The sequence below is a fragment of the Schistocerca cancellata genome, chromosome 1 (genome assembly GCF_023864275.1).
Source record: "Schistocerca cancellata isolate TAMUIC-IGC-003103 chromosome 1, iqSchCanc2.1, whole genome shotgun sequence".
NCBI classification, from domain to species: domain Eukaryota; kingdom Metazoa; phylum Arthropoda; class Insecta; order Orthoptera; family Acrididae; genus Schistocerca; species Schistocerca cancellata.
In genome coordinates, this window is record NC_064626.1 from 707,744,295 (window position 1) to 707,770,945 (window position 26,651).

The 26,651-nt window shown below is 41.0% G+C and overlaps 1 protein-coding gene across 1 annotated transcript in view; it reads left to right on the forward strand.

Annotated features, from left to right (window-relative positions):
- LOC126096493 (uncharacterized) overlaps window positions 1–26,651 on the forward strand; it is a 697,302-nt gene that overhangs the window by 259,605 nt on the left and 411,046 nt on the right. Inside the window, exon 3 of the mRNA XM_049910588.1 lies at window positions 7,936–7,977. Coding sequence (XP_049766545.1) covers window positions 7,936–7,977 — 42 coding nt within the window. The remainder of the gene's footprint in view (window positions 1–7,935; window positions 7,978–26,651) is intronic.

Sequence of the window (26,651 nt, forward strand, 5' to 3'; positions counted from 1 at the left end):
CAGCCGGTCGGCCCTGGCGCATTTTGTGTGGCTTTTGCCCAAACTTGGACATCCTTATTAATCATACCATTTCTCCCACTGATACATCTTGTTTTTAGTGCTTCCTCCTGGCAGGATTTCTCTCATTTTTACTTTCCACTAAATGCTACTAGGACAATGTCTTAGCGTCACCAAACAGTTACTAACAATAAGGCAGGCTTTGCAGGTTCCGACCGCAACAATTGCCATACATTATGAATCTACCCCTGCTCGTATAAAACCCAGATTGCGTAATTATTGTTCCAAACAATCGTTACTACATGTTCTAACTGACATAATACTATTTGAGACTAAAGGGTTTCTCTTGAAAGTCTGAGAAACTGCATTAAACATCTGCAGATGAAACAAACGAAACAAATGCTTGGATAATTATAATTTATACTAGCCTGTAACAAGCCGAAAATGGATGTTCTACTAGGCTACGGATTAAATGCTCTCAAAAGAGAATAATTCGTGATATCCCAGTAAAATGTCACTGAAAAACGAAATAACCATCTCATTCTTTGTTTGAGCCAAAATAATTTCTTCTTAAGTCACTTTCTTCCTTCGACGTGATGTAGAGAGTACATTTAATTCTGAAATGCTGCACGAAATATCTCTTTCTTATCCCGTATGCTAAATTTCTTTTTTGTTGTTTGCCGCGTTTATCCCCAATTATGTTTACGAGTTTATAAATTCAGAGAGAGAGAGAGAGAGAGGGAACACACCGTCCAGCTGACTAAGCTGAGAGTGCGACGTCTGATTTTATTTTATTGGAAGCTTTCTCAAAAGTTGAATACGATAGAATGTTCTTCTGACGGTATTTGATTGCAACATTTCAGTCGCATCCATTTTCTCAGCTTCTTAATTCAGTGTTTGATATTTACTTGTTTAATAAATTATCATGCGTATCTGTCGTTTTCTTTTATTGCCATTAAAGATTCACTGCAGTCTCAAGGGTATTTTTGAGTGCAAGAAACAGTCATGAACACGTAAGCAACGTTTGCCAGACAAGATTCAGGAAAGGTAGTTATCTTCTCGTCAACATTAATTTATTGCGAATCTGAATTATAGATAGGCTGTGCGTTGGTAACGGCATACAAGTTTGTATTTTAACTGCCAGTCATCCACTTTTACTAGCAAATTTTTAATACTTCACCTTGGTTAACAGATGACTGACTGTTTTTATGAACACTGTTAGATAGTATATTAAAACTAGCAATATTACTACAGCGCATCTTGTTGCGGTTAGCAGATGGGTTTAATATACAGTGTTAGTTTTTTATTCGTCTCAAGAAGCTACAGGCGACAAGAGCTGACTTCTTTTGAGCCAGACATTCACGTTTTTCTAAATAAGTTTCTATCATGAGAACAAGTGGTGGTTTCTAAGGACATGAAACGAATGAATGAATTCGTAGTACAGTTATTACGGGTGGTAATAATAGACGGGAGACTAAAGTTGTTGTAATGTTCATTACGCCTATTAGTTTTTCAGTTAGCTTGTCGTAGACGATTCGTAATCTCTCAAGATAGTCAGGTCACAACGTACCTACTTCAAGACTGGCGGAACAAGGTCGGGATGTACAATAAACACATTTTAAAATAAGTAGTGTGCTGCCCCTGACACGGCCGAATTTGCTTACCTTGAAGAACGTTTGTATCTCGTTATCGATGTCCTTTTTAATTAATTCAGTGGATCACCAAATAAATGAATGCTAAACATATCAGCGATAGTGACACAAAGATGACTGCAGTGGTCGAACTGAAAAAGTTATATGAAATATTGACAGGGATTACAGGGAAGCCCGATGTTTCATTTGTAGCGGATATCTCCATTTATTTGTGACGTGAGACATGTCACGGACACACCAAGTGGATTCTATAAATTTAGTGATGCTCTGTGATGTAGAAATTAACATTTAAAGGCGGCGTTGTTACAACGCTGTTCCAATCGCGAAGTCATTGGTGCGTCGTTCATAACTACGGTTGGCAGTGCAGCTCGTGCTACGTAAACGTGGAGGAGGTGGTGTGTCTTACTTCCCCTACGTCGTCAGTTAAGCGGCACATGAAATATTGCGCACATGTCATTGTGAGAAGCTCATTCTAGGGTATATGGTACGTCTTTGTCTGAAATTCAGGTTGATTAAACCTGTTTCATTTTTCCAGTTACATTAGAATATTGGTCACGTCGTTGGATAACGTGATCAGTTTCATTAAAAGGGTGTTATTTCCATTTAAATATCACATAACTGTACATAGTCAAAAAATTGGCGTAGCATTGAGGTAATACTTAGGTATTTATTCGAAAACCTCTTCATTTGTTTGGTTATGTATTCCCATCCTATAAACTGCATACGCTGAAGGATTGTGATCATCACGTTCTTAGATATTGGGATAGGCACGTTATGAGGCAATGGCCATGGAGAAGGCGTTGTACATCAGACCATCTAGTCACAGGTGAAGATCGTTAATGAGTGCCATTGAAGGAATTTGATGGTGACAGTTATTCAGTGAAGTAAACGATTGCGTAACCCAACTGGTCGTCATTATTCGTTCGGTTTGTTTGTGCCCCAATCTTGATAGAAGTTCCGAGAAGCGAAATGGTAATCCTGTAAAGAACCTAGTATTTTCGAGCCTTGATGTTCGGCGCGTATTATCACCAACTTTTTTAGTTCTTTAAAACTTCAGGCATAAAACAGTCTACACTGATTTTTCAGCTGTTTCAAGCTTAGGCTGCGGAACTGTGACAGTAAAACGCGTTTCATCTGCTTGCGAATAGAATGTATAGTGATAGCAATCCCAATGAGCGGTTTCTTTAAATTTGTTTCTGGAGTATCTTTTATCTGAATATCGAGTGTTTATTTTCCAATAACACATGAAGTTTACACCATCGTCTGTTACAGTACTTACGAGGGGCGTTTGAAAAGTCCGTGCATAGTCCGAGAGATGGCACCACCGGCCGTATCGAGGTCATGTTTAGTTAGTAGCATCTTTGGAAATAACGCACACCAGGTTTCAGCCATATTGGTCTATTTCTTTGTGTTTGGCATTCGTGTGAATCAAGCAAGTCGAGTGATGGTCGAAAAAAGATCAAAAAAGAATTTCGTGTGGTGATTACTCAGGAGAGTAAAGAGAAGCTTGATGAACATTACGGTGACTCTGCACCTTCGATTAGAACAGTTTATACGTGGTTTAAAAATTTTCGGAGTGGCAACATTGGCACAAGTGATGCTGAACGTTCTGGATGCCCTGTGGAGGTTACGACTCCAGAAATCATTGATAAAATCCATGATATGGTGATGGATGACAGAAGAAGGTGCGTGAGATTGCTAGTGCTGTGGGCATTTCGAATGAACGGGTATATAATATTTTGGATAAACATTTGGACATGAGAAAGCTATCCGCAAGATAGGTTCCGCGATTGCTCACGCTTGACCAAAAACGGAATCGTGTGAAGTGCTGCAAGGATGGTTTGCAGCTGTTCAGGAAGAATCCGAAGTACTTTAAGCGTCGTTTCGTCACTGTGATGAAACATGGATACGTTACTGTACTCCTGAGACCAAACAACAATCTAAACAATGGGCCACCAAGGGAGAATCTGCACCAAAGAAGGCGAAGACCTTTCCTTCGGTCGGAAATGTTGTGGCGACTGTCTTTCGGGATTCGCAAGGGATAATTCTCATCGACTATCTGGAAAAGGGTAAAACTATTACAGGTGAGTTTTATCCATCGTTATTGGACCGTTTGAAAAACCGAGCTGCAGGAAAAACGCCGGCGATTGGACCGCAAAAAAGTCCTTTTCCATCACGACGATGCACCAGCAGACACCTCAGCGGTTGTGGTCGCAAAATTAATGGAAATAGGATTCCAACTCGTTTCACATCCCACCTATTCTCCAGACTTGGCTCCCTCAGACTACTATTTGTCCCCCAATTTGAAGAAATGGCTGGCGGGATAAAGATTTTATTCAAACGAGGAAGTCATTGCAGCAACTAATAGCTATTCTGCAGACTTGGACAATTCCTATTATTCGGAAGGGATCAACAAACTAGAACAGCGTTGGACGAAATGTGCAAGTCTAAAAGAAGACTATGTCGAAAAATAAAAAAAAAGGTTTACCCCAAACACGTAAGTAGTTTTTACTTTTGCACGGACTTTTCAAACGCCCCTCCTACAAGTGAAAACATGTATAGTGATCCCGACTATTATTTATGAAATAGGAACTTTTAGATTAAACGACTGTCCACAATAACCCTGGATTCGGTGTGGGGCGGCGGTGGGGTGAGTGGACTGCTGTAGTCTGTTGTGGGGTTGTGAACCGCTGAGGGCTACGGCGAGGACGAAGCCTCTCCGCCGTTTCTCTGTACCTAGTTCAGTACAATACAATAACGACATGTGAAACCAATGTCAGAATGCATATTACATATTGTGAGACAAATTCTCTTTTTGTTTGCTTCTCAGCAATAAAAATTTTTTGTGGCACTGTGACTGCATTATATAAAGTTTGTATCAGATTATCACGATGGTTCATTCATGTATAATAAAGTGCAATCTGGATGGACACTTTGTCATACATGAGTCAGCCTCGGCTGAGCAAAACGTAGAGTCTTCATCACAACAGTACGTGTGATGCACGACGTAGTTCGCAGTGTTAATAATATTCCCATAACTGTATCTATGTAACACTTGTTAAAAATAAGATTTTCTGTCACACACGTTGAATTTAAATGTGACTACCATAACGAGACAAGGAAACGCAAACAATAATCCTATAAAAACAACATAAAATCTCAGACTGCATTGACATAACTTCGACGGTTCGAATATAAAATATTTCCCGGTATTACGATACAGATTTTCCGTTGATTCGCGGTAACATAAAGTTTTCCATCTGAACACGGCGCCTGTTGTGAATGACACAAGCTTGCATGCATGCAGATTACTTCGGGCGACCCAGCTGCGCGTCGCTGAGGTAAAGAGGGCGCGACGGTGGCTCGTGTGATCACAACTGGGCTGTCAGTCCGCTGTCACATGTCAGCCATGTTGATTTTCCAAGTATTTGCGCAGTGATGAGTGTGTAATAGGGATGTCGGGGTCTGCGGGTGACCCTTACCGCTGCCGTGTTGGCAGTTAAACAAGGCAGATGACGGACAGGCGAGTGGGTGGGGGGTACGCCGAGATTCGCATTTCTGTGACCCGGAAAATGTTTCGTGCTTCGAAATTTCGCTAACTAAACCATCTCAGTACGCTTCGAAGAAAGATTCACAGTTCTATTTCATTTTACTGATGACGTTGATAAGTCTCCTGTCAACTACGAATTTGATATAAATGGAAGTATCTCTCTATCTTTTACTGATATTTTTCAACGTGAAATGGCAAAGGTGACATGTATCCATTTGTGTGTCAACCGTTCGATGATTTTGAACGAAAATGCATTTGGTAGCGAATTCGATTTCTTTGACCTCCCATCTTTTTCCGTGTTGCAGTGTGGCAGAAGTAAAGCCCTAGCTCAGTGATATAAGGTCATTGTACAATCATAGGTTGTATTAATTGCTAACGAGTAGTGCAATTTTTTGACTCCGAAAAACACATCGGTCGGAAGTAGTATAAGCATGGATCATGTGAAATTTGGCTTTTTCTGTTCGTGAGGTTTTGTATAGGGGAGCGCAGGTTAATGTATTTGTAGACACAAAGACTTTATTGCTAAGAGAACGCAGTGTGTCGTTCTTGATGGGGAAATTTCATCAGAAGCGTAAATATCGTTTGGTACATTTAAAGAAAATTAATGACTATTTTAGTTTGTAACGGAATATCAGCTGTTTTGAAATTTCGTGTAAAAGATTCAAACGGGGTTCGGAATTGGGACTCGAACCCAGCAGCCTTTCGTAGACAGCGCTCTTACCGAGTGAGCTATCCAGGCACGACTCACGACCCACTGTCTCAGCTTCACTTGTCCCAATACATCCGCTACTTCCAAGACTTCACAGCAGCTCTCCTTCATACTTTGGTGGACTATAGAGGGGACATTAGCTGTGAAATGGCTTAGCCACGGTTAAGGGACTGTTTGCAGAATCAGTCTTTCATTTTGCAGTGGACTGGGAGGAGCTCACTCAGACAGAGCGTTGTTCACGACAGGAAGATTCAGGGTTCGACTTCTTGCCCTGCACCAGTTCTAAACTGCAAGGCATTTCCACGATTGTTCCTGTTCACAGTGTATATGTAAAGTGTATGGGTAAAGGAACAAATTCTGAGGTCTCTAATTCCACAATATCTCAGAAAAGATGTCTTTATCCCTAACACCGAGCGTGGAGGCGCAGTTATTAGCAGACTGAACTCGCATTCAGGAGGAAGACGGTTCAAATCCTTGTACGATCATCCAGATTTAGGTTTTCTGCGATTTCACTCAATCGCTTCAGCCAAATGTCGGAATGGTTCCTTTGAAAGGGCACTGTCGATTTCCTCCCCAATTCTTGAAAGAATCAAAGTTCGTGTCTGCGTCTCTAATGACCTCGATGTCGACGGGTTGCTTAATCCTATTCTTCCTTCATTCATTCCTTTTTTTCCCCTCCTTACCATATATATCGCGTAATGACCATTCGGATAAAATTAGCGATAGTGTAATACACTTAGAGGCTTGCCTGCCTTCTTTCTTCCGATGCACCATCTGTGAAGCGAACGGGGAGCGAGGAAACCGTTTTATTCAAGCTACTGAGGCCGATAGTACTCGGCCGTACAGTACGAGTGAAAAGATACTGGAAATAATTACCAAAACATATTTTTTCTATTTTTCAGTTGAGCAGCACTTCTTTCCTTTAGGTTTCCGTTCACATATCTAAGAGCTAACATTAAGGTCTCCATCGTGCAAGGGAAACTCCCCGTTGCACCCCAACAGATTTATAGGTAAAATAGCCCAGTTGGTAGTCCGTTAGAAACTGAAAGCAGGTCAAGCTTGAAAGCAGGAAGAAGTTTTACAGAACTGTGGAAAAAGAAACAAAATAGAAACAGTGAACGGTCCAAGATGAAGATGTGCAACATCGAGAGCTGAGGAGGGATGACGGCGTCGTGGTTGTGTGGTCGAGGTTGCACTGCAAAGCGGGAGGTTTGTGTTCAAATCTCTCTCATCCCTCTTTTTTTTCGTAAAATTATGAACTGTCTATCTGATCATTGACATGTCTGTCTCCTTCTGTAGTCTTGGCAATTGTCATACTATACATTGGTTATAGAATGAGTCATGGGGTAAGAATTTATTACCGTCGCAAGTAAAAACAAAGAATAGTGAGAGCAGGTGAGATGCCGCACAGGCATCTCCCAAAACTGAAAACAACAAATAAACGGGTGTGAAGTATGTTACAAGCAAGGAATTAAAGAGTCATAATATGTGGTTCTTGTGTAGAACAAGAAAGAGTTACGTACGTCTGGAGGTCCCTTTCTTACTCCTCGCTGTTACACCACGACACAGATATAAATTTCAACAGAGACGTCAGTGACTGGACGGAAAGTTCACAGGTTTTTGAAATAACGTAAAAAAAGTGGGGCACGAGGAGATTTGAACGTGAATCTTCCCCTTCGCAGTCCAGCACCGTGGTCACATAACCACAACGCAATGGCTACTCCAAGTCTCTCGATATTAAACATTTTGAACTTACCCCGTTTACTTTTTTTACACCTTCCTGTTTTCATGCTTGATCTATTTTGCCGTCGATACTACTAATTAGAAATAACTGCGGAAGATTTAAACTGGATTGATAAGTTTTGCCTTGCGTGTCTGAGAAATGTGGTAACGTTACATGACTCTCTTATCACCTGTACTTTTATGAAGAAGTAGCTCTCGTAATTACATTTTAAAACTAGCGTGTATTTAGAACTTAATTTCATCTTGACTGACTTTGAATTAATCATCACTTTTTACGGTTACAGTGTCCGACTGCCAGCAGCAGAGCAGTTGCAGCGCAAGGAGAGGTGAGTCTCAGAGCATGCGCGCATACTCATCCATCTTCTTTTAAATGCGTCCCTGCGTTCTTATTTCTTTTATATACCCCAATGTTGTTCTGCTTCCCAGAGAGCTGAAGTAGTTCTCTACATTCGCAGTCTGCAGTATCATCGCTCCAATGTGACAAGATACACGTGATATACACCATGTTCTTTTTCAGTATGTACGGCCATATTTTTTTAAAGTTTTTGCGCCGGAAACGTATGTGTATCAAACTTCCGCACGCACATCAACAGTGCACTCTATAGAGCGCAGCTCCAACCGAATTATTTTGTATCTGCTTCCAAGACATGCTTCTTCACCTTCACTCTGTAGCTGGTTGTTGGCTATGGGTTTTGATGTGACTATGGCTATCGATTTTGACCGAACGGGAAAAAGAAAGGAATGCTGGAACATTGGTGGTGCTCCGGACAGTGATGGGGGAGATACGTGTCAGTTGTGGAATTTTGGAGGAAACATCCTGGCTTTCCTCTGAAGTGATATAGACCAACAAAAAGCTTGTATCTTCGTGGCAAAATGCTGATTGTAAATTGGCTCCTCTAGAATTAGAGTTCACTCTGCTGTGGAGGATCCCAGGGTGCAATGAGATAATAAGTTGAACATATTTTGAAAGTTGTATTAAGAGAGCTGCAATTTTTCCTATGAACGAATTATAATTTAATGATCATAAAGATACAGTATCGTAAGAAACCAAAACACAATTCTTCTTCGTCTCTCTCTCTCTCTCTCTCTCTCTCTCTCTCTTCCTCCTCCCCCCCCCCCCCTCTCTCCCTTTCGGAAAAGTACATAATTCACCTCGTTCTACCCCGGGCATGGGGCAAGAAAAATCAGGTTGGTCTATACTCACGTAGTTTTAAGTGCCTATAAGGTTTAACTACAGTTCTTACTGATTGTGTCCTTTTTTTAAGCCTATTGACAAAAATCACACAGTAGGACAGCCTCATTATCTTCGCTATCTATTCCTGTACTCGAATTGTGTGCCCCTTTTTTGCACACGAAAAAGAGGACCCTTCAACTGACTTGGAATAAAATCCAGCGCAATATAAACTTCAGTCAGGACAATCCTAAGAATAATTGTCGTCAGTTTTTGGTTCTCTCTCTCTCTCTCTTTTTTTACATTTGTCTTCAGACTCTTCCCTATATTGACCCATTCGTAATTTTATTCTGTTTCTTGAATAGTTTTATTCTTGCTCTTTCTCGTTTGGCAAATTTCTTTTTGTCTTTTTCCTTAGCAGTGGCGTTAACTTGTTTTTTTTTTTTATGGCGAATAAGTTAAGGCGGAGGCCTTCCCCTCTCTTCCGATACGTTTTTTCCCTGCTTTCATTACCTTTTGACAAAGACGTTAGAACTTTAGGTGGAACATGAAATTTAAATACCCTGTTCTAAGTTGTCATCCAAGAGCACCGAGGACTGGAACAGTAAATTGGACTTTCTTAGCCGGCGTCTCATTGTTACAGAGGGCTGAAATCTCGCCAGCTTTATCATCCAAACTGGTATGCATGTCTTTTTTGATTGGTGCGCTAGACGAAGGAAACTCCAGTTGCTGAGCTCCAAATATGATCACTTCTTTATTTGAAGTCCCACCAGGTCCGATTTCAATTGTCTGTTGGGAGCAAATTGGCGTCGGTGAATTTGGGTGGGTTAGTTGACCGCGTTTCGGTAGCTTCAAAACCATTAGTAGCAGTTTTCATTGTTAAGCTTTTAATAAAAGCTGATATAAAAAGTGTTGAAGTCTGAAAGAGAGTTATGACTTTCTTTGGGTTGCTTCTTAGCGTCTTTTGAAGCTCATCCCTATAATGAAGACTAAAAGAAACAAGTGGCAGAAGTCTATGAGAGCAATGTGGTGGTAGACTTAGCAACGAAACATGACTCTCCCTCGCCAACGTCAAAGTTCGTAGTATATTTTCAGAGGTGACAGGATACACCCCATGATTCCTCTAATTTAAACAGTATTGATTAACAAACTTTTTATGAAATACCGGTAATAAAGAATTTATATTTACAATTTATTAATTAAAATTTTCGTAATAGTTGTAAGTAATATTTTTATTAGTAACTGGTTTTGAACATTGGAATGAAAACTGGATTTTGATATTAAGTATGTAATTAGAAATAAGACGACGTGTATTTTTCATAAAAATGACTATTAGATGTGTTAAGCGTATATTCAATGACTTTTATATTGATATGAGGTAGGTACATGAACTGAACCGAAAAAGGAAAAGTCCGAAACGAGAGTCGATCCAGTGGTTACCAATCTAGAACGTTACTGCTTTTTTGCTATCTTTATGTATTTTATGCTTCACAGAAATGCTCGTCAAACATGCGCCTCTGTTTAATAGCTTGCATCGGCCAGGAACTGAACCCAGGAACCGGAGATAGCACGCGACCATCTTACCACAGAGCAGCACACTCTGTCAAAAATAGGTTCTACTTAAGGGTGTTCAAAACGCTTGGAAAACCTTAGCGATTTTCTCCAGAATTTTTGAGTGTTTCTTGGAGGGACTCTGGGAGATCAATATTTAAGTTTGAACTTCAAGTGCAATAAATATGAAAAATTATAAAAATCCGGTATGCCGTGTGATCTCCTTGTCAGTGAGCCGCTCTAGTCTAGCAGTGTCATCGAATGTGGCGGCCCATTTGAGCCTCAGTGATCAGCGGGCACTGTGAGTACGAGAATTACCAAGTCTGCAGAAGGCTAGCAGATGAAAGCATGCTCTGGATACGTGATCAGGATAACCTAGGTGGCCCGCCGTTGGCGAGAAACGTACAGAGGGTAACCGCCATAAGACAAACTCTAATAACAACTGAATCGGACTAGTTACTGAGAAACCACTAACATGGTTATAAAGACAAAATGAAGACGAGTGTGTGGGTAAAAACGCACACTCGATTGAAAAATTAGTTTGTGACTAAAGCCTTGAACGACTTTCTCAAACTGTGTTTCGACGCTTATTTGTCATTGAGCACTACAGAATATCATAGTAGATTTCTTATAAACAATACGTATAACAAATGACAGTCCAGAATGTGCATTCCACACATAAAAACATGAATTTTCACAAAAATCCATACATATAGGAAATGTATATATGTTAGTTCCACAACTTCCCCTAAAGCACTGGATTGTATGCAACCAATATTGATGCGCATATCACTTTCTGTTTGAAAAGAATCGCTGTGGGCGTAAGAACCATATACCTGTCAAAGTGTTGGGGGCGTGGGTGAAACAGAAGTGTAGCCCACCACACACGAATGCTGAGACCCAATTCACCCATGTAATATTTGAGAATGAGAGCACTTAGTGACTTGCAACAAACTTTACACGTAATTTCAAACCTTTATGAAACCTTTTCTGGCTGACGATCCGTACAAAAGATGAAAGGGGAAAAGTTTATCGTTTACTACATTTTTGCTGTTCATGCATAAAACTGCCGCATCAGGCACTACTTTCAATTTAATACATCTCAACTAGTAACTGTATTCGCGACACACATTGCAGACAGTATTCACATATACCTCTGAATGTACCTGCAAAATTACATTCTGGTACGACACCTAGTTCAGAAGGTATAAAGTCATCAACATTGAACAGCTTGAAAACAAAACTGCAGGGCGAAATTCACTAGAGATATAGGTGGCATTTGGTTACAAATATATGTGAAATATGTTAATTATATGTCACCTGGGCATATACAGACAAAACTGTGTATAAAAAAACTTTGCAACGATTTCAACCAAGGTTGGTACACATGCTAGTTGCTATCTGGAAATAAATACTGTGGAAGTAAGAACCAGCAATCTCCTGTTAGGTTGGGGATGATAACGTGGAGAGAGAAAGGGGGGAGAAAGAAATGGACAGCTAGAGAGGACATTGATACAGATACGGAGGAGAAGGAGATCGACAGAGAGAGAGGAGAAGGGGGAAATGTATGGAGAAAGGGAAGAGGAGCAGATGGACAGAGAGAGGGGGAGGAGGGGATGGACAGAGAGACAGGGTGGAGGCAATGGACAGAGGAGATGGTCTGACGGGGGAAGGGGGCGTGAAGGGGAGACAGAGAGGGCATAACGAAATGGTCGTGGAGGGGGAGGAGGACATAGAGAGAGTCGGCAATAGCAGACGGACAGTGTGTGTAGGGTAGAGGTGGGTGGACTGACAGAGGGGGAGAGAAGGAGATGGACGGAGTGGGGCTGAGGAGACAGAGGGGGGGGGGGGAGGAAATGGACTGATCGAGTCGGAATAATACATGCCCGGGCAACGCCGTGTACACAGCTAGTAATAAGTAAAACATCGACAGTAGCGGCAGCAATACAAAGTAAATTTAGATACAGGTATATGTATTTACTTTGTACAGATTGTTTATATTTACTAGCCACAAAATAGCATGTTTACCTTACCAAAATCATAATTATTGAACAAACTACTTAAGAAAAATAAAAAAACAAGAACAGTGATGGAAATCCGAGGAAATTTACTTGAAATCTGTTTTATGATACATGTAAATAATATAAAATTTATAGTTTTAAGTATGTTTCGAAAGTGGAAAGCTTGTGAGATTGATTGACAACTGATAGAGAGCTTAAATGGCCGGCCGGCATTTAGCATGCTTGGTGTCAGTCGGTTATTCGATGCTTTCAGGCGCAGTCGATCGGCTGTTGTCTTTTGGGAGAGTGCAGTACGTATGGGCGCCTCGAGTGTGTTTAAATTTTTCTTAAAGAGTTGAATCGCGGCTTGTGATATTCGCGTTTGTCACTAGCGAATACTCTGAAATATTTTGAGCTTGTGAACTTGGAATATTTCACATTAGGCGACCTAGTCTGAACTCTGAAACTTTACCGCGGTTTTTTGCGAGTGGCCTGAACTTGTAAGTTTGACTGGTTTACAATTGTGAAATTTCAACATCAAAATTGCGCTAAACGAACATTGATTTATTTTCAGAGATTTTCCAGAAGTTTACGCGATACATAACGTGAGACGCTGCTACTGTCTGGTTTAAGCTCTCGCTCAGACATCCAATAATTCAGTAATAAGCAGTTATAAAGCTGTGATAGATGATAAAATGTCGAAGGAAAGTGAATAAACGCAGTTTTGTTACATCGTAAAAATACTGTGAGTTGTGAACATTATTTTACATCTCAAATTCCTGCATGCATGCGTTTTGAACTTTCCGACAAAAAGCGTTAGTTTGCCCCCAGACTATAGCGTACTCAGCTCTTAGAAAGCCACCCACGCATTCGGAGGCACTGTGAATAGCGACTTTGAACTGAATTCCAATTTATAATTCCTGACTCACGAGCTAAACCATACAGTCGCAGCGCCATCTAAGAAGAACTGGGAAGTGTTGCTGCTATAGGAAATTCCACAAATTTCGTAACCCATACAAAAAATGACTCTACACTCATCCACCCAGTGCTGTAGACATGTCCAACCTCCTGGTAGCAATCCTAACTCAAAATTCTTTCTGTTCACACTTTCCAGGAAAAATGGACATCGGCGACATCTAACTTCCTCTCGTCGACATACAAATAGGGCAATTACAGTTTTGCCGCTTTCTGTCGATGTTAACGATCGGAATTGACGTCTTCCTTAGCAAGCTATGATCTTTGATTGGTTTTTAGGGTTCACTGAAACATTTGTTTTATCGTGATTATTGTTTGGGAAGCTGTTGACTTGTGCTTGTCAAGTAAATACGTTAGCAACGAAAAAAAAAGAAAAAGAAAACTAACTATACCGTATTAAAGCCCATGGTTCCTTCATCAGATGTTGCTTGGGGTTTACAAACTGATGAAGTAGGATGTCTCTTAAGGAATCGTTGACACAGTCTTCGCCTGCGATTTCAGTTTTAAATCTTTCATTAATGCCGTTTCTTCGATCCAACTGATAAGGTAAGCTTCACAAGTCTTTCATTGTTAGACTGAATAACTGATCCTCCTTACTTTTTAAGTATTTGAAGGGCATAGGTTGCCGTTCTTCCGTAATAAGTTTTTAAAATTTTCAGCCAGTTTATCGGTAGTGTAGTGAAGGTTTTCCGTACATTCGTTGACATAAATTTGCAGAATTGTCTGAGGAACATCTAATTGGTTTGAAACCTTCAGATACCCAGATTGGTCATAAATACATCTACATCATCACTCTGTAGTTCACAGTTAAGTGTCTGGCAAAGGATTCATCCAAACTACTTTACCGGCTTCTTCTCTACCGTTCCACTCCCGAACAGCCCGCGGGAAAAACGAACACTTAACTCTTCCCTTGCGAGCTTTGATTTCTATTATTTTATGATGATGATCCTTATACAGGGCGATTAACGAAGATATGCAAATATTTTAATATGTTATTCTAAAAGTAAAACTAAAGAAAAAAATTCATATAAACATAAGTCCGCCAATGTTTAGTTACTGAGTTACGGCTAATAAAAGATTTTGCCTGAAACTTAGCAACATCTCTAATATGAAGCAATCGTAAAACTGTACGAGGTTAAAGTAAAGCATGTTTTCCATTTATTTTGATGTTATTGGCCTGGTGAATGTAATAAAATGTGTCCCAGACGTGCATCTGCAGTAGTTTTCCAGAACATCCAGAGAAGCAAAGATTATTATACAAGAAATTTGTTCACTTTCCATTAAGAATGTGGAACAACCGTTAGTGGGTTGTTTCAGTCGTTTCCTAACCTTCAAACGAGTTATTTATCTGTATTGTTCAGTGAAAAAACATAACAGTGCATTTAAGTGAAACCAAATAGTAAATTTTGTAATTTGTAGATTATTTATGAAATAGGGATGCCTTTCAAATTTACGACATAGAATAAGCCGATATGGTGTTTATTTATGGCAAATGTAATGGTAATGCTACGGCTGTAGTTATCGAATATCGTGTACGTTATCCAACTCGGAGGATTCCGAATGCACGAACCATTAGTGGAGTATTTCGAGTGTTACGGGAGACAGGTTCTCTACCTAGCGTTCATTATCAGTACGAGCGCTCGATACGTGAAGACGATGATGAGGATATTATGGATGATGTTCAACGTGGCCCGGGCACCAGTACACGACGTATCTCGCAACGATTAGGCATTTCACAGTCTAAGGTATGGCGTACACTGAAGTACGATAATCTGTACCCTTACCATAAACAAAAAATGTGTCATTTACATTGGAGAGATCCTGCCCTTCGTTTGGAGTTGTGAAACTGGTTGAATACAAATACATTTTATTTACTAAATGGTTCAAATGGCTCTGAGCACTATGGGACTCAACTGCTGTGGTCATAAGTCCCCCAGAACTTAGAACTACTTAAACCTAACTAACCTAAGGACAGCACACAACACCCAGCCATCACGAGGCAGAGAAAATCCCTGACCCCGCCGGGAATCGAACCCGGGAACCCGGGCGTGGGAAGCGAGAACGCTACCGCACGACCACGAGATGCGGGCTTTTATTTACTGATGCGGCACAGTTTACTAGAGATGGTATAAACAATTTACATAACGAGCACGTATGGTCTGAAGCAAACCCACATGCAACAGTGCAACGCAATTTCCAGCAGCGATTTAGCATAAATGTGTGGTGTGGTATAGTCAACACACATTTTATTGGACCATTCATTTTCCCATGACGACTAAATGGCGGGACGTACAATTGCTTCAAGAAGAAATGCCCCACTTGCTCGGAGATGTTCCACTTGCTACGCGATTGCAAATATATTTTCAACCTGACGGCGCGCCTCCACATTTCACCAATGCCGTTACTACACATTTAAATGAACATTTTCCCTAGAAATCGATTGGTCGTGGTTGGTTGGTTGGTTTTGGGGAAGGAGACCAGACAGCGTGGTCATCGGTCTCATCGGATTAGGGAAGGATTCGGAAGGAAGTCGGCCGTGTCCTTTCAGAGGAACCATCCCGGCATTTGCCTGAAGTGATTTAGGGAAATCACGATTGGTCGTGGTGCTACGCGTCTGTGGCCACCCAGATCGCCCGATTTAACACCAATGGATTTTTGTATTTTTTGTGTATGGGAATGGATGAAAGACATAGTTTATGATGACAAAGTCAACACACTTAAGGCATTACTTGCTTGCATTATGAATGCAATAGACGAAATTTAGAACAACGCAGTGGAACTAAAACGAGCAACAAAATCTGTTCATACACATGCACCTAAATGCATTGAACTCGATGGAGACATTTTGAACATTTATTGTGAAATTGTACGTACACTGTACAACTTCCCTAACGTTGAGCTTTGTTTTTTCCGGTTTAACATGAGTTTACGTGTGCTATGGTATTAATAAAAGATCATCTGACACACTAATATAGTTTCAGTTAACATTATTACTATCATTTTTCCAAAATTAAATTCTCTACAACTTCTGTTGAAAACTATGTGCAATTGTCTGCAATTTAGAAAACAAATTAGGCAAAGTGGTTAATAAATTAAAAATTTTACGAAATTACGTCTTTGCTTCTCTGGATGTTCTGGAAAACTACTGCAGATGCACTCTGGGATATTTTTTATAAGATTCACCCGATCAATAACAACAAAATAAATGGAAGTCGTTCTTCCCTTTAACCTCGTACAGGTTTGCAATGGCTTCATATTAGCGAAGTTGCTAAGTTTCAGGCAAAATCTTTTATTAGCCGTAACTCGGTAACTGAACATTTTCGGACCTATGTTTACATGAACTGTTTTCTTTAGTTTTACTTGTAGAATAACATATTAAAATATTTTCATATCTTCGTTAATAACCCTGTATAGGTGGTCACCAACAAAAAAATTTTCACATCCTGAGGAGAAAGTTCGTGATGAAAATTTCATGAGAAGGTGCTGCCGCAGTGAAAAATGCCTTTGTTTTAATGATTGCCACCACAATCCTTGTATCATATCCGTGGCACTCTCCCCCCTTGTTTCGCGATGATACAGAACGAACTGCCCTTCTTACAACTTTTCCTATGTCCTCCGTCAATTCCATCCGATGCGGATCCCAGCAGTACTCCAGCCGTACTGAAAGTAGTCTCTTTAGTAAACCTGTTACATTTTCTATGTGCTCTGCCAATAAATCGCCTTCTTTGGTTTCCTTTCCCCCACAGCATCATCTGTGTGATCGTTCCAGTTTGTTATTCGTAATTGTAATCTCTAAGTATTTAGTTGAGTTTCCAACCTTTAGATTTGTGTGATTTACGTTAACTGAAATTTAGCAGATTCTTTTTAATGCTCATGGGGATGACTTCACACTTGTCATGATTTAGAATCCATTACCACGTTTTGCACCATACAGATATATTGTCTAAATCAGTTTGCAATTCGTTTTGATCCTCTCATGGCTTACTTGACGGTAAATGATAGTATCACCTGCAAACAGTCTGAGAGGACTGCTCAGATTGCCTCCTAAATCATTTGTATAAATCAGGAACAACATAGGGCTTATAATACTTTTTCGGGGAACGCCAGATATTACTTTTGTTTTACTCGATGATTTCCCGTCAGTTATTACGAACTGTGTCCTTTCTGACAGGAAATCATGAATCCAGTCACACAGCTGAGAAAATACTCCAAAGGCAAGCAATTTATTTAGAAGTCGCTTGTGAAGAACGGTGTCAGAAACCTTCCGGAAATACGGACTCAATTTGACGTTCCCTGTCAATAGCACTCACTACTTTGTTCGAATAAAGAGCTGGTTGTGTTTCACAAGAGCGATATTTTCGGAATCCGTATTAGCTATGTGTCAACAAATAGTTATCTCCGAGGTGATTCGTAATGTTCGAGGACAGAATATGTTTCAAAATCCTACAGCAAATCGACGTTAGTGATACAAGTCTGTAATTCAGTGGATTACTCGTATTGTTTTTTGGTTTTAGAGTCCAACTATCTGAAATCGAAAGAAAAAGAAGTTAGGGACCCAGTGAAAACTACCTCTGATTGTGGGGCAGAATGGTTACTTCACTGTTCAGCTCCATGGGCGCAATTTAGGTTATGGAGGTAAGGTCACTCGAGAAAGATTCGTGAACTGGTACTCAACGACACGGTACTAAATGCACTTTAATGCACATTAAGCATGTACTAACAATAGTTGTAATGTAAACATGTACGTCTTGGTTACAAAACCATCAGAAGTTGCAAGACTGGAGCAAAAAGTCACACAACGAAAACTTAAGTCACTAACGTTCAAAAAACTAGAAAATGTTACTGCCATAGTGGAGCAGCAGAGGTTAGTGTTGCACTTACTACTACTCGCTGTTAGCTCCTTGACACGGAAAAGCGCCGAACTACATTCCGCCTTGTGCTCCGAGTGCTCCTTCTTACATCTTATTGTCCTTCGTGGATAAGACAAGGAAAAGTTATTTCAGCTGTTTACGGAAATTCTCATCGACAACTGAAACAACATAGGCTCTATTACTATCCTGATAGAATATTTAGGGGAAGACATTATTCTCTCTGTAGCAGCGTCGTTGGCATATAACGGCATAATAGCTGACCGCATGAATCAGATGACATCGTGTTTTGCGCCCAGTGGTATCCGAAACCACGACGCTGGGCTCAGGTCAGCATATGAACAGCTTCCAGACGTTATGTATTAGTCCATTGGGTGAGGTCAGTAACAGAGGATCCGTAATAGGCGTGTTAGCGGCCGAGAAACAGATACGCTGGATGGCTACGTCGAATTGTGTCGCGATAGTAACGGGATTTGTGATACAATTTCCTTAAGACAATCGCAAACCACTAAGCGACATCCACGTCTTAAAACAGTAGACGTCAATAAGATGTCTCCGATGGTCCCCTTCTAAAGGGAAGTGCTCCGGCCTCCAACCGCAAATTCCGTTTAGCATCTCGACGAACCTCTGATGACAATAGTGTGGGTCCACGTTACTCGATCTCTAGAATTTCACATCCGAAATCTGGTTACTATTACTTTTAATGTGGGACGCTCGTTCCAAAACCCGAAACGAGAGAAGTAAGCCCGTTATGCGGTTGTCCTACAGGTCCGTTTCCTAATATTGTCTAGGAAATAAAAAATAAAGTTCGACAACTTTGTGTATTGTCAGTTACACAGTCTGAAAACAAGCTGAAGTACAGCAGTTAACATGAGGTCTTGTGTTCCTTCTTTCGTTTACTGGCAGACAGAAGAGGCAAATAGAGAGACTGACAAATAACATCCGCGGTATGGTCCTGGTGCGTAAACAATTGTTGTAACTTTAATTTTAGAGCGCTGCACTTTCATACACCGGATTTATTTGTGAGCAGTTACTGCTTAGTTTCGGTGAACTACAGCCAAGTCCGAGGAGCTTCTTCAGCAGTCTTTGTGTTTTGAAGATCACAAACACAGCTGTGCTTGGAGAACATCGCAAACAGCCCGGAGTCGTAACCCGGTGCTTGAAACAGTGTGTCGTAAAAGCAGCGCCAGGCGCGGAGCGACATCTTTACGTGCCGTGGAACTGCCGTTTTACTAACCATAAAAAGCAGCCATGTCGTTTCATGTCGCGCTACGAAAAATTACCGCCCTAGGTTGCTTAAGCCCATAATATCTAGTCTAAAAAATTGTCGTCTGCGACGCCTTTTTCGTACGGTTAAATAAATGTACCATGAAATGCCAAATTAATCCTCAGAACTAACATGAAGTTTGGGCTGCTGTGTAAACGTGAAATAAACCTGATGCTTTCGCCTCCTGCAGTTACATCCACAGGCTACAGTAGCGTGGTGACTGAGAACATTAGTACCTTTAAAATTTAGTCATGTCCGTATTAGAATGGTTTCCGTAACTACATATATCCTACAAAATTACACGTAAAAATTTTTTTAGTGGCACATGAGCAAAAAGATAGTTACAATCCCGGAGACAGCATACATGAAACACATTTTTTTCCGAATGTAGCAAAACACCTGAAATGTACAAAATACATCTATCAATTCGGTATAGCTGTAGCGCAATCGATACTTCGTGTGGCTACCACAAGCAACAGTATAGTGCGTAAAGTGATGTTGTTACTACAGAGATTGAGGCATGCGACGCGTTTATATTTTTTGTTCTAAAAAGATTCGCTCATGATAATGGAAATCATCTGTTACATCGAAAAACTGTAATAAAGCATGTAATCCGTATAGACTATTGCATTTTATGTATAAACCAGAAGTCGTGAAGGATTTGTATGTGCTTACGCTTGGAAGTCACCGCGCCTCTGAACGTATGCATTTCATGAATGGCAGAAGAATGGTAACTGGTTCCAGCATCTGAACATAAGCTGGCAGTCACTCGTGATGAGAACGGTCCTCAGCTTGAATGCAATACCTACCTGTTGTGAAGAACTGCAGGATGTACGCATAAAACGGGTTGTTTGGAGTCATAATTGCGACAGGTGCATGTTTAACAGACTGTGCATGTGACAAGGTCACAATGTCTTCATTAAGCCGTCCTCACACAGAATGCGTACGCCTACGTGGGCATGCCGTGTCACTGATTTTGTATTCTCATAGCGCAGAATTCAACATTATGCAGTATATTTAAGGGTTCACGTCAGTAATAAGTTGTTCAAATTTTCTGAACGTGCCGTATTATCTTAATAAGCATGTTCACACCCGTACTGAGTATGTAAGAACGTAAAAGTAAATTTGATAAATGTCATTCTTCAAGGTATTTTTTAAAATTTGTTTCTTTATTTCACAAATCTGTGTAAATGGAAATAGGAAATTCTATACTTGATCACATCGCTGTAGCATACGTTGGGTATGCGTCCTTCGAGTCATAGAGTATGTCACAAACATGTTATACCGTCCAAAATGTAAGTTTTCACCAATCGAGAAGACGAATGTTACGTGGTTAAACGCAAATAATATTTCTCTTTTTTCTTCCATTCCTCTTATTTTTCCCGCCCCAGACAGTTTTCTCGTTACATCCAACAATTATATGGCCGTGTTACTGCAGGCGAAAAACTGCAGCAGAATTAATGCCTGTTACTTCCGTACAGCCCTTGAAAATGGAGTCGAAGCATCGAAACCAGGGTTGCCACAGGTTGTGGAAGTCAGGGAATATGAGGGAATTTCAAACACGTCAGGGAAATCAGGGAAATATCAAGGTAAATTTGAAAAAAAAACACTAGAATGATCTCATTTTTGTCTTTGTAGATGAAATGGTTTGTTTACTGAAGTGTCATGCATCATCATTGGCTGGGTGCAGCTGAGTACGTGCGCCGCTTCCCTACTCATTCATTCCTACTGCTTCCCCCTCCCTACCACTCCCCTCAACTTGCAGTCAGTCTGCCACCACTTCTTGTTGGATCTGATTCTCAGAGACTGTAGGCACAGCGTCCGAAAAAGGCGATCATGTGTGCATGCGTTGTGTCCGAATGATTGTGTGAATGTGTGTGTGTGTGTGTGTGTGTGTGTGTGTGTGTGTGTGTGTGTGCGCGCGCCTGACAAAAGCTATGGCTGAAAATTTAATTGTGAGAGTGTGATTGTCTGTTTTATTTGCCCGTCTGTGGCTCAGCAATCACCTTTATGGTAAGCTGCTACTTATCCTCATTATTATTGATTCTCAGAGTATTTGAATAAGTTATCTGTTGCATGGATTGATCACAGTGGTCTTATTTCATCAACGTACTGTCTGTGGCTCGTGAACAGGTGGCCACACGAGTGGATTTCCACGACGGGCCAAAATCAGAGGCCTTTTCTGCGGGTGTCTGGAATGGATCAGGCCTGCCGATCTGAAGCCATTCGGTTCCCACTAATGTGGAGGCGTTGCCTTTCGGATCTAGTCTCAGTGATCTGCCCGCAGACCATGTATGTCTGTTTGTTTGTTTGTTTGTTTGTGTGTGTGTGTGTGTGTGGCGTAATGCAGTGGATTTTCATGGTTTATCCTTGGACCCAGGACTGCCATCTCTTCAGCAGGCCAGAGACAATGGGCGATGGCTTTCAGGAATTGCATCTGTCTCACCGCAAGTACGTTGTATAGCGTGGCATTTTGTTGACATTTTATTTGTTCTACTACATCTTGACACTTCCAAAGTAGTTTATATGTTAGAAAGTATGAACGAGAAGAAGAAGAAAATTGCGTCAGTCGCCGTCGTTTTGTACGCTATGTACTCATTTATTTTTAGAAATAAAAATCACACAATACGTGTAAGATAATGGATATAACACAGTGGGTAATAACCGACAATAACGAACGTAGCAGAGCAACATTTTATTGGCGGTCACCTACAGTGTTGGTTTACACAGTTCTTCCCCGCCTTAAGCACTTCTTTCAAGAGGCCAATTTTTTTCTGAGGTTATTTCTGAAATCAGCGAAGGTATTTTGAATCAGTCTTGCGACTCGAAGTAAATGTGTATTTTTGTCACCAAATGTGTTTCGTTTTATTGAAATAAAATGTCAGTGATCGTAATGAAACACATAAACCATGTGGTTTGTTTTCTCCATCTGAGAACAGTTCATTACGAAAGATGTTGATGTTAGTACTTAAAATTTTTGCTCACATCAGGGAATGCCATCTGCTTGCAAGTCTTTTCAGATATGTACTCGTTTGCGATATTGTTTTTTGTACCATAGCTGCAGAGACAGATTGTCAACTTACGTCTTAACCTACCCTTGAGATCTCAAAATTTGTCAGAGAAAAATGCTAAAACTTGTCTGGGAATCAGGGAAATATTAATGAATTTCACTTGGGGAAACTTGTGGCAACCCTGGAAACGCATTGGGCAAGAATGAGGAAATAGAAACATTATGACCGAAGACGGAATTTTATTAATTAATATATCCCTAACTTAGTATATCATGGACAAACGTGATATAATAGCGCTTACAACATCGCATGTTGGATCAAGCAGATGTATTTGATTACATCTTCTGCATTAGACAGTTTTTGTATAGGAACTTGGGTGTTATAAACATATGCTGTTTCAAAGGGCCGATTTTTTGAAGCACATTTTTAAAAATCAAGCTTCTTATGCGACTAGCAATACATAAATGATTAAAAAGTATATATCGGTGGTATCTGCTGGTGCAGATGGATAAACGAGAAAGTTTATTTTTATTAATTTATTCGCAACCAATGGCTAAGTACATCTCCACTTATGTAGAAGCGAAAAATTTGTGCTAGCCACTTGTTTACTACTATATCTTAGTTTATCTCGAGGACGAGGTATAGGGTATTTGGTATCGTACTGCTTTGAAATGCAGGAACCTACGTTCATTTTCCTGGCATACATCTAATTTTGTCGCAAATGTGTAAAATTTTGTTACAGAAATGATCCAATATGTTCATGACTTTCTTTTTAACATGTTAATCGGCACTGTATCCGCTGGTGTCCCAACAGCGTCTATAGGGTATCCTCCGCTCATATTCGATAATCGCTGATGAGTTTAACGCAACTGTTCCACGTTCGTTGAATTCGGGATCAAAAATCAGACTGTTCGCATTGTAACAAAGACTTGTAGGTATTGATCTTCGTCTTGTACCATGTATCCGCAACAGGCGTCTTGGTTTGTACATCCACATGCCCGCTTCATTACGAATTCGCTCTGAATCCCACACTGAACGTCCAGTGTGTTCAACCGCTGCGCCAGCCCTCTCTGGAAACCTGCATTAAGAATAAACGTCTCGACTCTTATGATACTGTTGTTTTATTTTCGCACTTAGCCTGGGGTATTTAATATTTCGGTTATACAGACGTATGTGATGGATTACGTAACTTAACGTAGAAAGTAAAGTAAAATGTTTCTCAAGAAATCTAAAAAATTACAGTGCCCAGTCACATTAATGTGACCATCTGTCAGAGGTCTGACTAACCACCTTTTGGAGCACGAACCACTGCGAGACGTGCAGGAAGGCAGTCAGTAAAGTTCTGGAAGGTGAACCGACAGGGACGTGGAGACATGCCGACACCTGTGCCGTGACCAGCTGCGCTGGGATTCTGGGCTGAGGAACTGTGGCGCGTACAACCCGATCGAGATTCTCGATTGGTTTAAATCCAGGGAGTTCGGTGGCCGGGGGAATACGGTGCACTGTGAGCTGTGTGACGCAATTTATTTTCCTGCTAGTAGATGCTATATTGCCGAGGAAAAACAGACGGCATGTGGGAGTGGATATGGTCCCCAAGGAATTATGCATACTTGTATTGATACACTGTGTCATTCACCATTACGAGATCGCCCAGGAAATGCCACAAAGAACAGCCGATGGCCATCCGTCCGATGGAGCATAAAACGTTGTTTATCTGTGGCAATCTGTCGCCACTCAGTGAACGTCGTATTGCGTTATTGGGATGCAAATTCCAGATTTCGTCGCCGATGGACAGCAGTCAGTATGGCTGCACGAACCAGGACCCTGCTGCGGAGGCCCATACGTTGAGGAGTCGGTCTTGGTCTGACCTTGGTTCACGTGGGCGGTCACTTGCTGAACAGTTGCATTTCCGTTCTCCCGTTCACATCTCCGCAGCCGTCGTGTTGTTCACCCCTTTCATGTATGGCTGGTGGTGCACCACAGTTGCCTCGACGCCCGTTTTGGTTAGCGCCATTTGGCCATTCACGGTATACTTTAACCACGGCGGCATGCGAATAGTTTAACAGTTAGCCGTTTCTAAAATCATTTTCACCCGAAAATCAACGATCACGCCTTTTTGGACGTCAAATAAACTGCTCCGTTTCCGCATTACGAGAACGGCTGCGCTGTTATGTGCGTTCTCTCGACACGCTTCATATACCGTCCATCTATAGACATTTTTTTTTTCCCAGTAACAAGCTCCGTTGTAAAATCCCGTACATTTCATTTTCTTATTAATAGCGATAAAAACAAGTAGGGTCCAGTTGTTGCTCTCCTGATAAGTTTCGTTTCATGGGAGCCAAGAGTACCACAAGCTAGTAGTTACGTTCCGACGGACACTTTATATGTATAAACTGGAGATTCACGGGAATTTGACCAGTGCAGTTTGATAAATACTGAGGTTTCTCTTCATTTATTCAGAATTCTACCCGTATGGTGATTTACAGAAAGAGTGGTACCAAAATGTATTCTCACTGCTGTGTCATATGTAATATTCCTGTTCTGATACTATGAACAAGAAGGAGGAGACTCAAGCATCTGCATGCTGAGATCTGACCAGTTCAAAGGATTATCGTCAAATGTAACTGTCGACTGTTCCAAATGCAGTAAAATCGATTGATTCCTCTGAGTGGGCATCAGAGCCTCGATGGATTAAAAAAAGAAGACAACGCACAGTTTCACCAGGCTTCTCTTTTTAATCTACTTTGTTAAGAACTACCATCTACACGTAGTTGCGAGAGTATGCTCTTAATACAGACCTCATGAAGCGTTTCTCAACAGCCGTGTCTCAACACATTGGTGTGTCGCGAATACGTGTCAGGTGTGTCACGAAATTCTTAAAGTTGTATGATCATCCGCAGAGAAAATATGTTGCACATAAAAAAAATATCGCCTAATAATTTCTTGGAGCAGCTCAGTTTAAAAGAAGTCGTCCATTATTTTACATGATTATATGAAAAATAATAAAAAAATTGTATCTAATTTATGTGTTTGCCTTTTTTGCGTCTAGGAGTAAAACCACATGTAGAGTTATCGCGAAAGTTTGAAACGTGCTTTGTTGTGTCACATAGGAAAATGGTTGAAAAACACGACTCTCGTCCGCGGTGGAGATGGGTGCATCATTCTCGTAAGTAGTATGAAACAGAAATTACGTGCCAAGCATGTCATGGTCGTCAGTATACTCGGCCTCGGAGAAGGCTCCCAAAAACGACGCACACGCAGCTGTTTGCTGATTCACTACATGTGTACAAGTGTCATGTACGGGTCACTTGTGCACGCGAGGCCGAACTGCAAACAGCTCAGCTGCGTATGCGTGAGTTGGGTATTTATTCAAACAAAGTAATAGTTAAAATAACAACCTAGTAGAAACGATGTTCTTCTTTTACAGTGAAGTCCTTAACTCAGTCTCAATTGAAGTAACATGGAGTTTCGAAGTTAAAAGACTTTTTCGCATACACTAATGAGACAAAACATCATGACCACGTGCTTAATAGCAGGTTGGTCTAGCTATGGAATGCAACAGAGGAGCGGTTGTGCGTGCCATGGATTCGAAAATACTTGACATGTTAGCGGAGGTAAATTTCAGCAGATGTCTACACACAGGTCACACAATTGTAAATTACTGCCCTGTGCTTTATGGGCGCGGAGCTGTGTCCGATAGTTCCCTAGATGGGTTACATCTGGTTCAGACTAGGCTAATATGGTGGCTAAAGCGCTAACGTGAGTTCACCAACATGCTACTCAAAGCGATTGGTGGTACGATAGTAGCCATGTGACACGGACGGTTGTGGCGTCATGCAGGTGAGCAGCAGGTACGTGATAATATTCACGTAGTCTACAGCTGTCATGGTGCCTTCTATTAATACCACAGGTCCCAGGAAGCCGAAGTGAAATTTCCACACAGGCCTGCGTAAGTGGCGCGGTGCCGTTCACCTGGATGATGGCTATCCGGATACAGGCACTGAGCTGGTGTAACAAGAAACGTTATTCATCCGACCAGGCTAAACTTCCAGTTTCGATTATCCCGTGCCAACTGCAATCGTAGTGGAGGAAGTCGTTGAGTCAACATGGGAGCACGTACGGGTCGTTTGCTGCGGAGCTCCAAGTTCAACAATGTG